Raw genomic sequence first — 12941 nt, 5'->3', positions numbered from 1 at the left:
TCGTCTGGAACATTCTTGATGAGCACGCTGTATCCAGATGGGCTGGCTGACCCATTCTAGTTTAATCACCCTTGGATGTAGGGATAGAGGAAGTAGTTGAAGGAAGGCCAGTGAGACCAGCTCTGAAATAAAGTAATGTCCCTGGCTTCTTAAGACATTGCATTTGAAGCTAAAGATGCAGTGAATGAGTGTGTGTCTGTGTTTAGAAAACTGTTATTCTATTCTTTACAGGACTGCCTGTTACTTGTATGATAATGTTGCAAAAAAAATATCAGTGTGCCTTACAGTGGTACATTGCAAGCCTACCATAAAACAAGAAAGCAAAATGGTCAATTAAATGCATACCAAGCTTTTGCCAAATTGACCGCCTTTCTGATTCACAGAAAGGTCCAGAGAATGTGCTCAGGAAAAACAAAACAAAATGGAGGAACAGTTATTTTAGTTTCAATATCCAGAGCATTTGTTCAGCTGTGGAAAACATTGGTCAAGGTGGGTGAAGGTCACGCAGTTACATTTCCTCTTGGAATGACTAACCTTTTTTTCTCATTTGTTGTTTGTGTGGCAGATTGAACAAGATCCTGGTCATGTTCACACAGTAAGCTTTCTGGATAGGAATACATGTACAGAATATAGTAATACAACATACAGGCATATTCTATACATCTGCATTGGTGGTACGTACTGCTCCAACAAAGGGATTCTGTGGTTCTGACTCACTGTGCTATTTTAACTAGCCTCCTGCTTGCATTCATTGAACTGGACAAGCAGAACACAGCCCCACCTGAGGACCACACAAAAACAAGCCCCACAGGGCTTCTACAGTAAGCTGGCTCTGAAGGGGTTAGCTGTCAAATTATGAGAACGCACATACTTCCTCTACTTCCGCTCCTGTCTACAACAGCCAAACGTCAAAATTCAAAGGTTAAGCACAGACCCCTGGTGCACTTTTGGTAGGGCTTGGGAGAGGCATTAGCACTCAAAACACATTTTTGACATGATGATGGCTGATGACTTAATGGAAAATAGTACTTGATACGTGCCACACCTGTAATACCATAACAGTGCAACTTTGGTTAAAATTGGGGATGAATCTGTGGCAAGCGGAGAGCCTTTTTGTGCTTTAGTCAGAGCAGGTAATAAGATTTCCAACACTCTTTTCTCCATGGTTATTTATTGGAATTTTGACAAGCACGTGACAGAATCCTAATTAGCACAGACTATGCACTGAACCCACGCAGACGCACGCACATATGCATGCAGTGTGGGCTACCTACCCAAGCCTCATATCACACAGCACAGTGTTATACCACAGAGGGCTCAGATGGGGACTAAATATTTATATATATACTGTATGTACACCACCCATCTCACTCTCCACCTGCGCACGCCGTGCACACACGCGCGCGCACACACACACACACACAGTCTGGAGGGAGTGGAATGCTTGCGCCCGTTACACTCCGACACGGCGGGTAGGGTGAGGTGAGGTGAGTGAGCTTCTGACAGAGAGCGAGTGAGCGGGCGATAGGACAGGACAGTGCGCTTTAGAAGCTGGAGAGGAGGAGGAGGAGGAGGGAAAAGATGAAGAAAGGTGTGGTGTGACTGAGGACTATACACAGGCACACAGAAAGAGAGAGGGAGGGGAAGAGACGAGAATAACGGCCTGCTGGGATATTACGACACTGCACAGGGGGGAGGGAAAGGGGAAAATGAGCTAAACGTACGAAACTGAGCCTGATGCAAGTGCGACGATTGCGTGGTCTCATCTTCTAGGGCTTGAGGCCTGACATCAAACCACTCCTCATGTCCCCACATGCCCTTTGGTTTCTTTCCCAGAGTCCTCTCTGTCTCTCGTGCTGACCTCCATTTTAACCCCTTTTTCCGTTCCATCTTGTCTGGATCTCGACGGCTTGCCCTTCAGCCTGTTCTGCGCTTTCTTGCCCTCCCGTTTGGTTTAAGACAGAGCCGTGGAACAGCCTAAGGAAAGCTTGGCACGCCTCCAAAGGCACTGGCCACCGGGTCACCACGGAGACCGCTCAAGTCTGGTCTTCCAGTAGGGGGCGCTGGTCTTGGTATCGGGGTCTTCCCCCACCTGTGGGAACATTTTCGGTGCCTCCTTGTCTCGCTGCAGTTTCGTGTGTGTGTTGATATTTTAGTGTGTCTGTTTTGTGTCCTTTATTTCACATATGTACTAGTGTCTCTGCCTTCTGCTGTGCGAAAATGCTAGTATGCTAATATCGCTCTTTAAGCCGGTGTGCGAAGACCCTCTCAGTGTGTGTGACTTTGTCACTTCTCATTCTACCTCCTTTTCCTCTCCCTCTCTTATCCCCTTCCCCTCGATACCACCCACCCCCCCTCCCTCCCTCCCTCCCTCACATCTCTTCCATCTACCCCCTCTCCCTCCCTCTCCCCACCTCTCCCCCTCACTCTCTTCCTCCCTCTCCCTCTCCCCTCCCCTCTCTCTCCCCTCTCCTCCCCCCTCCCTTCTCCCCTCTCCTCTCCCCTCCCTTCTCCTCTCCTCCCTTCTCCTCTCCCCTCTCTCCTCCCCTCTCCCTTCTCCTCTCCCCTCTCTCCTCCCCTCCCCTCTCTCCTCTCCCCTCCCTTCTCCTCTCCCCTCTCTCCTCCCCTCCCCTCTCTCCTCCCCTCCCCTCTCTCCCCTCCCCTCTCTCCTCTCCCTTCCCCTCTCTCCTCTCCCTTCCCCTCTCTCCTCTCCCTTCTCTCCTCTCTCCCCCCCCTCTCTCTCTCTCTCTCTCTCTCTCTCTCTCTCTCTCTCTCCCCCCCTCTCTCTCTCTCTCTCTCTCCCCTCTCTCTCTCTCTCTCTCCCCTCTCCCCCTCACACCAGTGAGGCCCTCCTCTCCTCAGGCGTCTCGTCCAGCAGCTGCAGCAGCAGGTCGCTGAGGGGCTTGGCCACGCTGCGGTACCCGCTGGCGGTCAGGTGCAGGAAGTCGAACATGACGCCGGTGGAGATGGTGCCGTCCGAGTGCACGAAGCCCGCGCTGACGTCCAGGAACTGCGTGGAGCCCAGGCGGGGCAGCCAGGAGCGCAGCAGCCCGTTCACCGTGGTGTTCTTCGCCCGCAGGGGGTTGGGCCGCTCGCCGCGGGGGAGGAGGCCCTGGGGGGGGAACCAATCACATCGTCAGGACTGCGTGATGCGCTTAAGATTGACAGCCATGGAGCAAGTCCAAAGATGTAGGACAGTTTTATATTCACACTGGGAAATCAGATGAAAATATGAAAAGAAATAACAATAACTTATGCTATTTTTGGTTTATGTTCTTTTATGTTTCTCCATGTTCCCTTACAGGAGCTGGGTTGGTGCAGGCTTTAAAAAAATGTACATCATTGAAAACATTTTATTGTGTGTTGGCCTTGTTGATGAGAGGTCAATGGCCAGACTGGTCAAAACTGACAGTAACGCAAATAACCACACATTACAACAGTGGTATGCAAAAGAGCATCTATGAACACACAACGTGTCAAACCTCTAAGTGGATAGGCTACAGCAGAAGAAGATCAAGTCTAATAGATACCTAATAAAGTGCTTGGTGAGTGTATGTTGAAGAACTGCAAACCTAAGCGAAGCTGCTGAAGTAGGCAGGCTGCAGTTTAATGAGTCACACACAAATGCTAATGCCACCAGCATATGGAACGCCTGACCCGTGCATAGCAATAATAACCTTCAAGCCAGATCCTACATCAAATGAAACTAATATCTCCAGTATTATTATTGTACTGGTGGTGCCAAATGTCTACCCTAGCTCCAGTATTCAGCTTTCTGGGTGACCCCCCCCCCCACCCCCCACACACTCCACAATAGGAAACAGCATCTTTGCAAGGATGCAAGCTTGTTTCCACGGCAACAGTTTGAGGACACTGACTGTGCGAGCTCTGGGTGAGAATAAAACCCCCTTTGACTGGAACAGGATTTTGGACATTTTGAACAGCACACACTGCCACTCTGCGCTAATCACCCTGGCAGCCGCTTCAACTCGCGAAAACACTACTGGAACAAAACGTTCCATTTATTCACACCTTATGTCAGAGGAGGTTATTATCCAGGGTTTACGAGTAGAGGGTTTATGAGCTATGGAGTGGGAGGCGCCAGCAGGTGTTGTCAATCGCAGAGTCAAACAAACCAATCAAAAGGCTTTCTCTCTACCAGGTATGGAACGGTACACTGAATTGTACAGGAGTTTATCAAATGATTTGTGTCGCCATACAGAGTTCACGGTATTTTATGTACCGGGGGGGCGGGTCTTTTTAATATTCTATAAGGAAACTGTTGGTTTTAAACTTAGTAAAAATAAAATCATGCGCAAGTAAATGAACCGCGGTTTGCCGGTTTCGATTTTTGGTATGAACAGTCATCTATTTTTGGAATGAACGGTCAGCTGTTTTTGGGATGTTTTTTTTTTATTTTTATTTTTTTTCCCTCACCCCTACACTCTACAGCTAAACAGTGGCGGAGGGCAGAAAGAGAGTGGGGGTCACCTGTCTGAAACAGACATTCATTATAGCCCTAGTGAACTTTGGATATAAACCACCACACAGATAAAAAAATAAAAAAAGCAGACCCACCACGATAAAAGACTTACAAACATGGACACAAGTAAATACTGGCATTCTCTCGGACATTCGCTGTCCTCGCTGGGCCCGAAGCCCAACTCAAGGCCTTAGCCGAAGACGTGCTGGCACTTCTCCAGTGCAGTGATCTGAGGACAGGCCTGAAACACCACACGGGTACTGGGGCAGAGACGGTGGGGTGGAGAGATTTTAACGGGAACGGAACAGAACTCACCAGCACCACAACCTTGGCCTGCGGGAGGCAGGAGATGAGGTGCTGTGCAATGGCCAGGATTCCCCCTGCAACCTGCTCCGCTGTGTGCTCGTGATTATTGGTTCCTACCCACACCACCACCACCTGGGGAAGGGAGATACGGAGGGACACGCTGTGGGCACAGCCCAAACCACATACAGACATCCTTCTCTCATCTCAACAGCCTTCACCCAGACTTCTCTCCCATTTTCTTCCTTTCTCCCTCAACTAACACACTCTCCTCTTCTTCCACACCTTCCACACTTCCTTCCACCTTTTTCTACCTTTCCTCAATCCCTGGCTGGCCCCTCCCACCTTCCTCCATAGTTTCTTGCCCCACCCTCCTCCAGCTTCCCCAATTCCCCTCCCTTCTCCCATCTCTCATCTCCCCCGCCCACACCTCCACGCTCCCCCAGGTTCCCCTCACCTTGGGCCGGATGTTCTGCAGCTCCCCGTTCTGCAGTCTCCACAGCACGTTGCAGGTGGTGTCTCCCGCGATGCCGAAGTTTATGGCGTGGAGTGGGGAGAAGAGCTCCCGCCACACCTGAGACAAAGACAGGCGGAGGATGTTACACCAAGTCCAGGCAGGCATTATGGGGGATGTTACACCAGGTCCAGACGATGTCACACCAGACAGGCAGGCATTACTGATGATGTTACACCAGGAAGGCAGGCATTACTGATGATGTTACACCAGACAGGCAGGCATTACTGATGATGTTACACCAGGAAGGCAGGCATTACTGATGATGTTACACCAGGAAGGCAGGCATTACTGATGATGTTACACCAGGAAGGCAGGCATTACTGATGATGTTACACCAGGCAGGCAGGCATTACTGATGATGTTCCACCAGGCAGGCAGGCATTACTGATGATGTTACACCAGGCAGGCAGGCATTACTGATGATGTTACACCAGGCAGGCAGGCATTACTCATGATGTTACACCAGGCAGGCAGGCATTACTGATAATGTTACACCAGGCAGGCAGGCATTACGGATGATGTTACACCAGGTTCTGATTTGAAACTGTGTGACACCGTTTCTGATTTGAAACATACACACGTGCACACACACACACACACACACACACACACGCGCACACTCACCTCATATTGCTGCATGAGCTGCACCATGGAGTCTCCCACAAACAGGACCTCCGGTTCAGCATCCTTGCACTCCTGCACAAACCGTGTGTGCTGGATAAAACACAAACACACACAGGTCAGAGTGATACATAGGTCCTGACACACACACACAGGTTCTTACACACAAAAACAGACAGATCACAGCGATGCACACATCCTTATATCCATATATACACAGACACAGACACAGACACAGGTCAGAGTGACACAAACATCCACAAACACACCAGCACAAACACAGACACAGGTCAGAATAACTTATATGACCTTATAGATACAAACACACTCTCCATCTTTTACATTAGAACATACATGGGTGACCTGCACTCGTTTATAAAATAATTAACATACACAATCCAAAAAGTTCCTGATGCAAGGTACAGAATTCAAATATCACAGTCAGAAAACAACAAAAACAAACACATTTACTTATAATCCAAAACAAAAGTTTGAATCGTGTGACAGTTAGTCTTTCTACAGCACAGTAAAAGGCTGTGTAACAGCTGGTCATTCAGTAATGATACTACCATGCTGCATATTACCCAGAGTCCTATGGGGGCTGAGCCAGTTTCAGACAGCCCGAAAATCCGCCATATCAGACACCCAAGCTCACTGAAAGACAGCGAGGCAGTCAGCAGCAAAAACTTGAATGCACTAAGAGTGAATGCAACTAAAAACGTAAAGGTAATGACCAAACTGCAATGGAACGTACGGCAGAAGCACTCGGGAACCAATTAGGGCAAAAAAAATAAAATTAAATAAAAAAATAAAAAATAAAAAAAACAAGCTTAACCAGTCGCTGCAATTCTCTGCCAGAGACAGAGGCCGCATTCTTGCATTGGCCCTAATCAACTCTACCCGGTTACCGCCGTTCCTACGGCTGCTTCAAACACCGCCGTCCTCTGGAGCACCCCACCCCCACCGGCGACAAAGAAAAGCCTAATTACCTAATGGGGTGCTAACGAGGAACGGTCTGAACCCCGCTGCACCGCAAGGCCGTTCTGAGCTGTGGGAACCCCATTTACAGGCCAGCAGCGCTTCACAGTGAGGACCATTAGCTGCTTGTTACAGTTTCAAACCTTAACATGGTTAGCGTTCACATTACACGTGGCATGTGGCCGTGCTACAGAAGCATTTCCCAAACGGCGATCAGATTCTTACGGCTCACTAGATTCCCAGCACCGTGTTCTTCACATTGAAAGGCCGGACTAAGAGAGAAACAGCTCTGCTGTATCTGAAGCCAAAACATTCCAAATGGGTCCACCTTCTAAAAATTATATCAGGGGTGACCCAAGTACAATACTTTCACAATGAAAGCAAAGGAAACAGGATTCAATCATTGTTTTTGATGGATGCACTCTATGGTAATGCAAGGGCAGAAACTAAAGAGATAATTGAGTAGCCTCACTGGTACGAAGCAGAGGATGGAGGTAGGAGAAGAGCATCTGGCTCGCCTAAATAATCTGTGCTTCTTGAGATGGTCTGGAGTCACACTTGGATAACCAGGTTGCTGAACCTTCCAGTGGTTGCCATGCCAACGGGGGGGTTATAACGCGTTTGTATGGCTGGCTAGGGTTTGGTTCGCACATCCTCTCAACGCTGAGCGGTACAGCTTGGTAAGGTGCTCCGTCTTACCTGCGACATCCACCGCCCGTCCCCCTGCACGTCCTGAACAGGGACAGGCACTGCTGCTGGGTTAACCTCGTCACCGCTCATTCTGACTGGGGGATGCACAGATACAAACAGACAAACATGGAAATATAAGTACGCGCCGTACATAAACACAAGCATGTGATCAAAACATGGTGATGCCATTTGGAGGATGACGTCGCATTCTGCACATCGGTATGTAGCTACCGTAGTCAAATGATCGGGGGGAAGGAGGGACACTTCACGTTTTAAAAAGGGATCAGGACGCAGGGCAGGTGCTTTGGTTGCCTTTGGGCTGCTAACGATGTTAGTTGGCGCCACCCGGGTAGGCACGTCTGGTCACTGAGAACACACGGAGAAATACTGTATGACTCGCACCTACCACGTATGTCAGCGTCGCAAGATAGGGTATTCTGGTTTTGTTACAAAGCGACTGCGGTTGGCCAGTAACGAAGGTTAGAACGCTAACTTGGAGATGGACGTGCAAGGTCGCAACGGGTTTTATAGGATATCACGAATCAAAAAAACAAAACGAGAACCCCCGCCCCAACCACCAAACGCAGAAATCACTGCAGTCGGGCACCTCTGCAGTCAGGTCCCCCGCCCTGCACAGACACAGCCGCTTGGGGAGAGTGTAATTAGCTAGCAAGCTATCTACCCACCCAGCACCCCGCAGCAACCCAATTTCCCGAGTACCTGGCGGTCGATGGTAAACAAGCCTCGATGTATGCAGCTGCAGCAACAAGCTATTCCACAGATTCTGCCTGGAAATCGGCGTCAAGCTATTCGGCGGTGGTGAGGATGCTTTTCAGCGGAGGTGCGATTGCAAGATAGCTAGCTAGCTACCGCTGCCCTCGTGCGAACAACAGCTTTTTTTGTTCTGCTCCACCCTGTGGATTAGTAATTCTAAACACAGACGTTTATGTATCGCACACGGCTATTCAAGTTTAAATTATCATAAATATAACCGCTGTTTATTTTTGTATCTAGTCTGGGGATTTTGAGATCGCTGATGTACAGTCGGTGGGACCCTCCCCGCCTCCCGCTCTCTTTGCGCGACAATCTCACTCCGGCCACTTCCGCTTCAACACGTCCATCATTCCAGGATGTCCCACCTCCCAGATTCACGTCAGGAGGGAGATCTACATCCGCTGTTTGTTGTTCACTGTTCACTGCCAACATTTTAAAACGGATGCTGCCTTGATACACCAGGCGTCCAAAATTGGTGTATTTATGGTGGATAAGAACATGGGATTTGTTGTAAATCATTTATACATGTGTACATACTATAAAAGGAAACCTAAATTAGAGTCTTGGAAGAATTAGTTAAATCTCTTTCCTAAGTCCCTGGAAGTTGGTAAAGGAAAAAAGGACTAAGACTACTTTCTGTGGGTTAGTTTAGTATAGCCCTATCTTTTTTTTTCTCTCTTAATGTGACTTATATTATTTGTCTCGTTTTATTTTTATTTTGTTGATTATTTTGATTGCTCAACTTGTATGTTAATATTTACACTCAGTGAGGTATTTATTAGACTTCTTTTTTAGATTTCTACTGCTGTAGCCTGTCCGCTTAGAGTTATAATGTGTTGTGTGTTTAGAAATGCTCTTCTGCATAGCACTGTTGTAATGTGTGGTTATTTGCGTTACTGTCACCTGCCTGTCAACTTTGACCAATCTGGCCATTCTCCTCTGACCTCTCTCATTAACAAGGCATTTCTGTCTGCAGAACTGCTGCTCAATGGATTTTGTTTTATTCTTTGCAGCATTCTTTGCAAACTCTAGAGACTAGTGTGTGTGGAAATCCCAGGAGATCAGCAGTTTCTGAGATACTCAAATCATTCTATCTGCCACCAACAATCATTCCACGGTCAAAGTCACTTAGATCACATTTTTCCCCATTCTGATGGTTGATGTGAACATTAACTTAAGCTCCTGATCCACATCTACATGATTGTATGCATTGCATTGCTGCCACACATTGCACTGCTGCCCATAATGCATGAATAAGTCGGTGTAATAATGTAAAAATGTTCCTAATAAAGTGCTTGGTGAGTGTATGTATGCAATATTGATATGTAATATGTGCCTTGATGGTTTGTGCATAACAAGTGCTCAATAAAAAAAATATACACCAGGAACCCTAATCTTTCTCTCATGTAGATGACCATATCATCACAGATAATAGACACACACTACCATCTTATTTAAAGATTACTATTGTATGCTTGTGTGATATGAAAAGGTTGTCAATTATTACTCTCCAATGATGCGATTCTCAAATATTTAATTGTCATTCAGCATGAAAACAGCTTTACATTGATCATGAAACATTACCACTGCGTATTCATATACTATAGGCATATTTCACCCAATTTTCACCTCCCCAAAACATTTCTTACTTCTTTCAAACTACTACATTAATATGCCAAACAGGTCCCAATGTTGGCTGATGACAAAGAATGATAGAATATATGTGTTTTTAATAATATAGAGTGACTCATTTGTTTGTCACAGCAACATATTATAATAAAAAGGACATTTATTGTTAAGCCTCCTATGCGAGTAGGACAAATTAATAGAAGCAACAAATAAAAGGGACTGTAACTTTTAAATAATTACATCTAATTTACATAGGCAGCTACACAGTTGAGTCACATTAAGTTGAATGCTGATTAGCAGTACTGTATGTGTGAAATATAAAAGAGGTCTGACAATCAGCACTTTGATATGTCAGTTTCTAAAGCAACAAGAGGAAACTAATAGAGTTCCAAAGAAGCCACTTAGTTGGTCCCTGAATTACAGGTGCATCAGTCACAACAACTGCAATTTTGTTTTTAACATGACAGCAGGAGAAGTGTCAGAAATGGTGATGACATATGCCAAACAGAAACAAACTACATAGGCAAAGAGGAACAGTAATCACAATCAAAGTTCCCTGACAGGGCCAATGAGTTGTTTGAAATCCCCATAACTATGAAAAAAATCCACAGAATTTAAACAACGCCTCAGTTTGATCGAGTCTTAACAAAAACTTCACATTGTGAGATACACATAAGGCTGTTATTTATGGCAGGTTAGCCATTTGGAAATCAACTGTATCCACGGCTATGGGAAAATAAGCCTTCAACCTACAATGTCTCTTGCCAGCTGTTAAACATGGTGGTGGGTCTCAAATGGTATGAGCAGCTATCTCATTGGGCAGCTATTTCACAAGACCGCCTTGGGTGCAAACACAGTTCCGTTTTACATTTATACATTTACATTTATGTAACCTTTATTTAACCAGACAGGTCAAATAAGATTGGAATCTTATTTACAATGGTGGCCTGGCAGCTCACGATGTCCCCGTATTCCAATACCCCCAAACTCAACTTTTTAATTTCACATTGCTATCTTTCACATTGCTAATTGCTATCTACAGATTATAGAGCATTGTGCATATACATCAACCGATGCTGTGCAAATTAATGCAAATTACATATAGGCTGGAATCAATGCCCTTTCTCTGGTTGTGAACTTCAGTTGATTGATTTCAGTTTTGTAAATAAGGTAGCAAGACATCTATGAATGCTTTTCAAATGAAACAAATTGTGATGAGGGGAGCGCCGCTATATTGCCTTTTCCCTTCATGCATATTGTATATTTTGAGATTTTTGCCATTGTACCGTGTTTAGGTTCCGGTACTTTGTTACTACGGTACTGCTCTCTCTGGTCAGGTGTCGACCGCTCATGCATTCTGCGGTACGTTTAACCAGAACACGCGAATTGACTCAACTGCAAGATGCTTTGTGCGTGTTCTCAACAGGCACGCTCCCGACAATCACAAATTCCTGCCAGCAGGGTGCGTTCCCGCGAGATAAGAGGGAGGGAGGTGAGAAGAAAGACATGGCTCTGATGAAAGGTTACGAGGGGAGAGGAAGGTGGGAAATTGCTGTTGTCAAGGCAGGAGAATGTTCTTTTACTCTCTCCTGGTAGAGCGATGCGCAGTTCTGTTACCAAGGCAACCACATCGTGCGTTAGAGAGCAATGAAGTCATTGTTACGCTAGTAGTTGCCATGGTTACATCCTGGAGGGGGCGCTGCGGAGGTGCAATCCGCGCGAGGTGACGCAGGGCGGGGGCGTGCCCGCGGTGCGCGCTCCGGCAAGGCTTCTTGTTGTTCCTGCAGAGAGGCAAGAAGATGGCGGCCGTGTCGAGCGGAGGTGCAGCTGGATCCGCAGCGGCCGGGATTACGCACCCTACCCGACCAGCCCCCGCAGGCATGGGCGCACACAACCGAGCACAGCCTTCATCTGGGATCAACCACCCGAACCGAACTGTCCCAGCTGCCGGCTGCATCACCAGTCCCAGCCACCTCCCGGCCAGCAGGCCCCCCCCAGCTCGAGTGGGCTACTACGAAATTGAACGGACCATTGGCAAGGGGAACTTCGCTGTTGTAAAACTAGCCACACACATGATCACAAAAGCCAAGGTAAGATCTATGATTCGGTGATATGGCGGTGATCAAATGTGGGCTGTCATCATTCCGCCGACCCTGACGGACAGATTGCTAGCCAACCAGCGATGTCGCTCGCTCGAAGAGGCTAGCTCCCTAGCTACCATCGCGGCTCAGTTCTCAGGCTGGTGATCGGGCCTGTGAGCTGGTTAGAGGGGCACTTCCAGAACACTTTGGCCGTATGGCATAGTGTGGGGGTGTAAACAGAGCAGCGAGACACTGACAGCCACATGTCGAGTGGAGGCTAGCCAGTTAGCTAACAAAACATTTTCTGGCTCCTCGGCGTGATAGAGGATTTGGCTGGTACGGTCAAGGTACTAATTTACCAGGCTGGCGGCTGACATGACAAGTGAACGGATACCGAGGGAGAGAGAAAAGGGCACCGGGTGTTAGATGAGACCGTGGTATACAAGAAGGTAGCTAGCTGGCGAGCAAAGACGGACAGTGATTAGGCTTAATGTTGCAGGTTTTGGTCTTGAATTAGTTGTGAACTATTTGGTTATTGTTAGTATTGCAGATAGATGACCATGGCCACATATTTGGGGAAAAACCCTTGGTCCAGAGAGAGTCGACCTGCTAGCTAGAGTGCTAGCTACCCAACATCTACGGAAATAGCCGCACGTAATTCAAGCATTTTTGAAGCAACAGCAGTTAAGTTTCCGTTAAGCGAATCAGTTATCTTTAACAATCGACCAGTAGTCGGGTTCTCTTGCCCGTTTGTCTGTTTCGGATGATAATATATATGTCGGAAATAGAACGATTGTGTCTGTCGATCTTCCAAAAATAATTTTGGGGTTTGGAACGGCAATATGAGTGAATTACCAGGTCAGCA

At 47.1% G+C, this 12941-nt stretch overlaps 2 protein-coding genes across 4 annotated transcripts in view; one reads left to right on the top strand and one right to left on the bottom strand.

The window, feature by feature from the left end:
* Window positions 1–2786: 2786 nt before the first annotated feature.
* Window positions 2787–8738, bottom strand: pafah1b2 (platelet-activating factor acetylhydrolase 1b, catalytic subunit 2). Of its 2 annotated transcripts, XM_061217514.1 has the most exons (7): window positions 8313–8738; window positions 7824–7958; window positions 7602–7687; window positions 5928–6017; window positions 5244–5360; window positions 4799–4921; window positions 2787–3112 (listed from the first exon to the last, which is right to left on the bottom strand). In XM_061217514.1, the coding sequence occupies exons 3-7, from the start codon at window positions 7680–7682 to the stop codon at window positions 2834–2836; spliced, it is 690 nt and encodes a 229-aa protein (XP_061073498.1). In that variant the 5' UTR covers window positions 7683–7687; window positions 7824–7958; window positions 8313–8738; the 3' UTR covers window positions 2787–2833. The 2 variants fall into 2 exon arrangements, with proteins under 2 accessions (XP_061073498.1, XP_061073497.1); XM_061217513.1 differs by lacking the exon at window positions 7824–7958 and having other exon boundaries at window positions 8313–8734.
* A 3030-nt stretch (window positions 8739–11768) lies between these two features.
* Window positions 11769–12941, top strand: part of sik3 (SIK family kinase 3) — a 39405-nt gene continuing 38232 nt past the window's right edge. The window contains exon 1 of one of the 2 annotated variants that reach the window (XM_061217755.1): window positions 11769–12085. In XM_061217755.1, coding sequence (XP_061073739.1) covers window positions 11795–12085 — 291 coding nt within the window. In that variant the 5' untranslated portion in view covers window positions 11769–11794. The remainder of the gene's footprint in view (window positions 12086–12941) is intronic. The other variant, XM_061217754.1, reaches the window with a different exon arrangement.

The sequence above is a fragment of the Conger conger genome, chromosome 13 (genome assembly GCF_963514075.1).
Source record: "Conger conger chromosome 13, fConCon1.1, whole genome shotgun sequence".
Lineage (NCBI taxonomy): Eukaryota > Metazoa > Chordata > Actinopteri > Anguilliformes > Congridae > Conger > Conger conger.
This window is presented reverse-complemented; position numbering and strand designations above follow the sequence as displayed.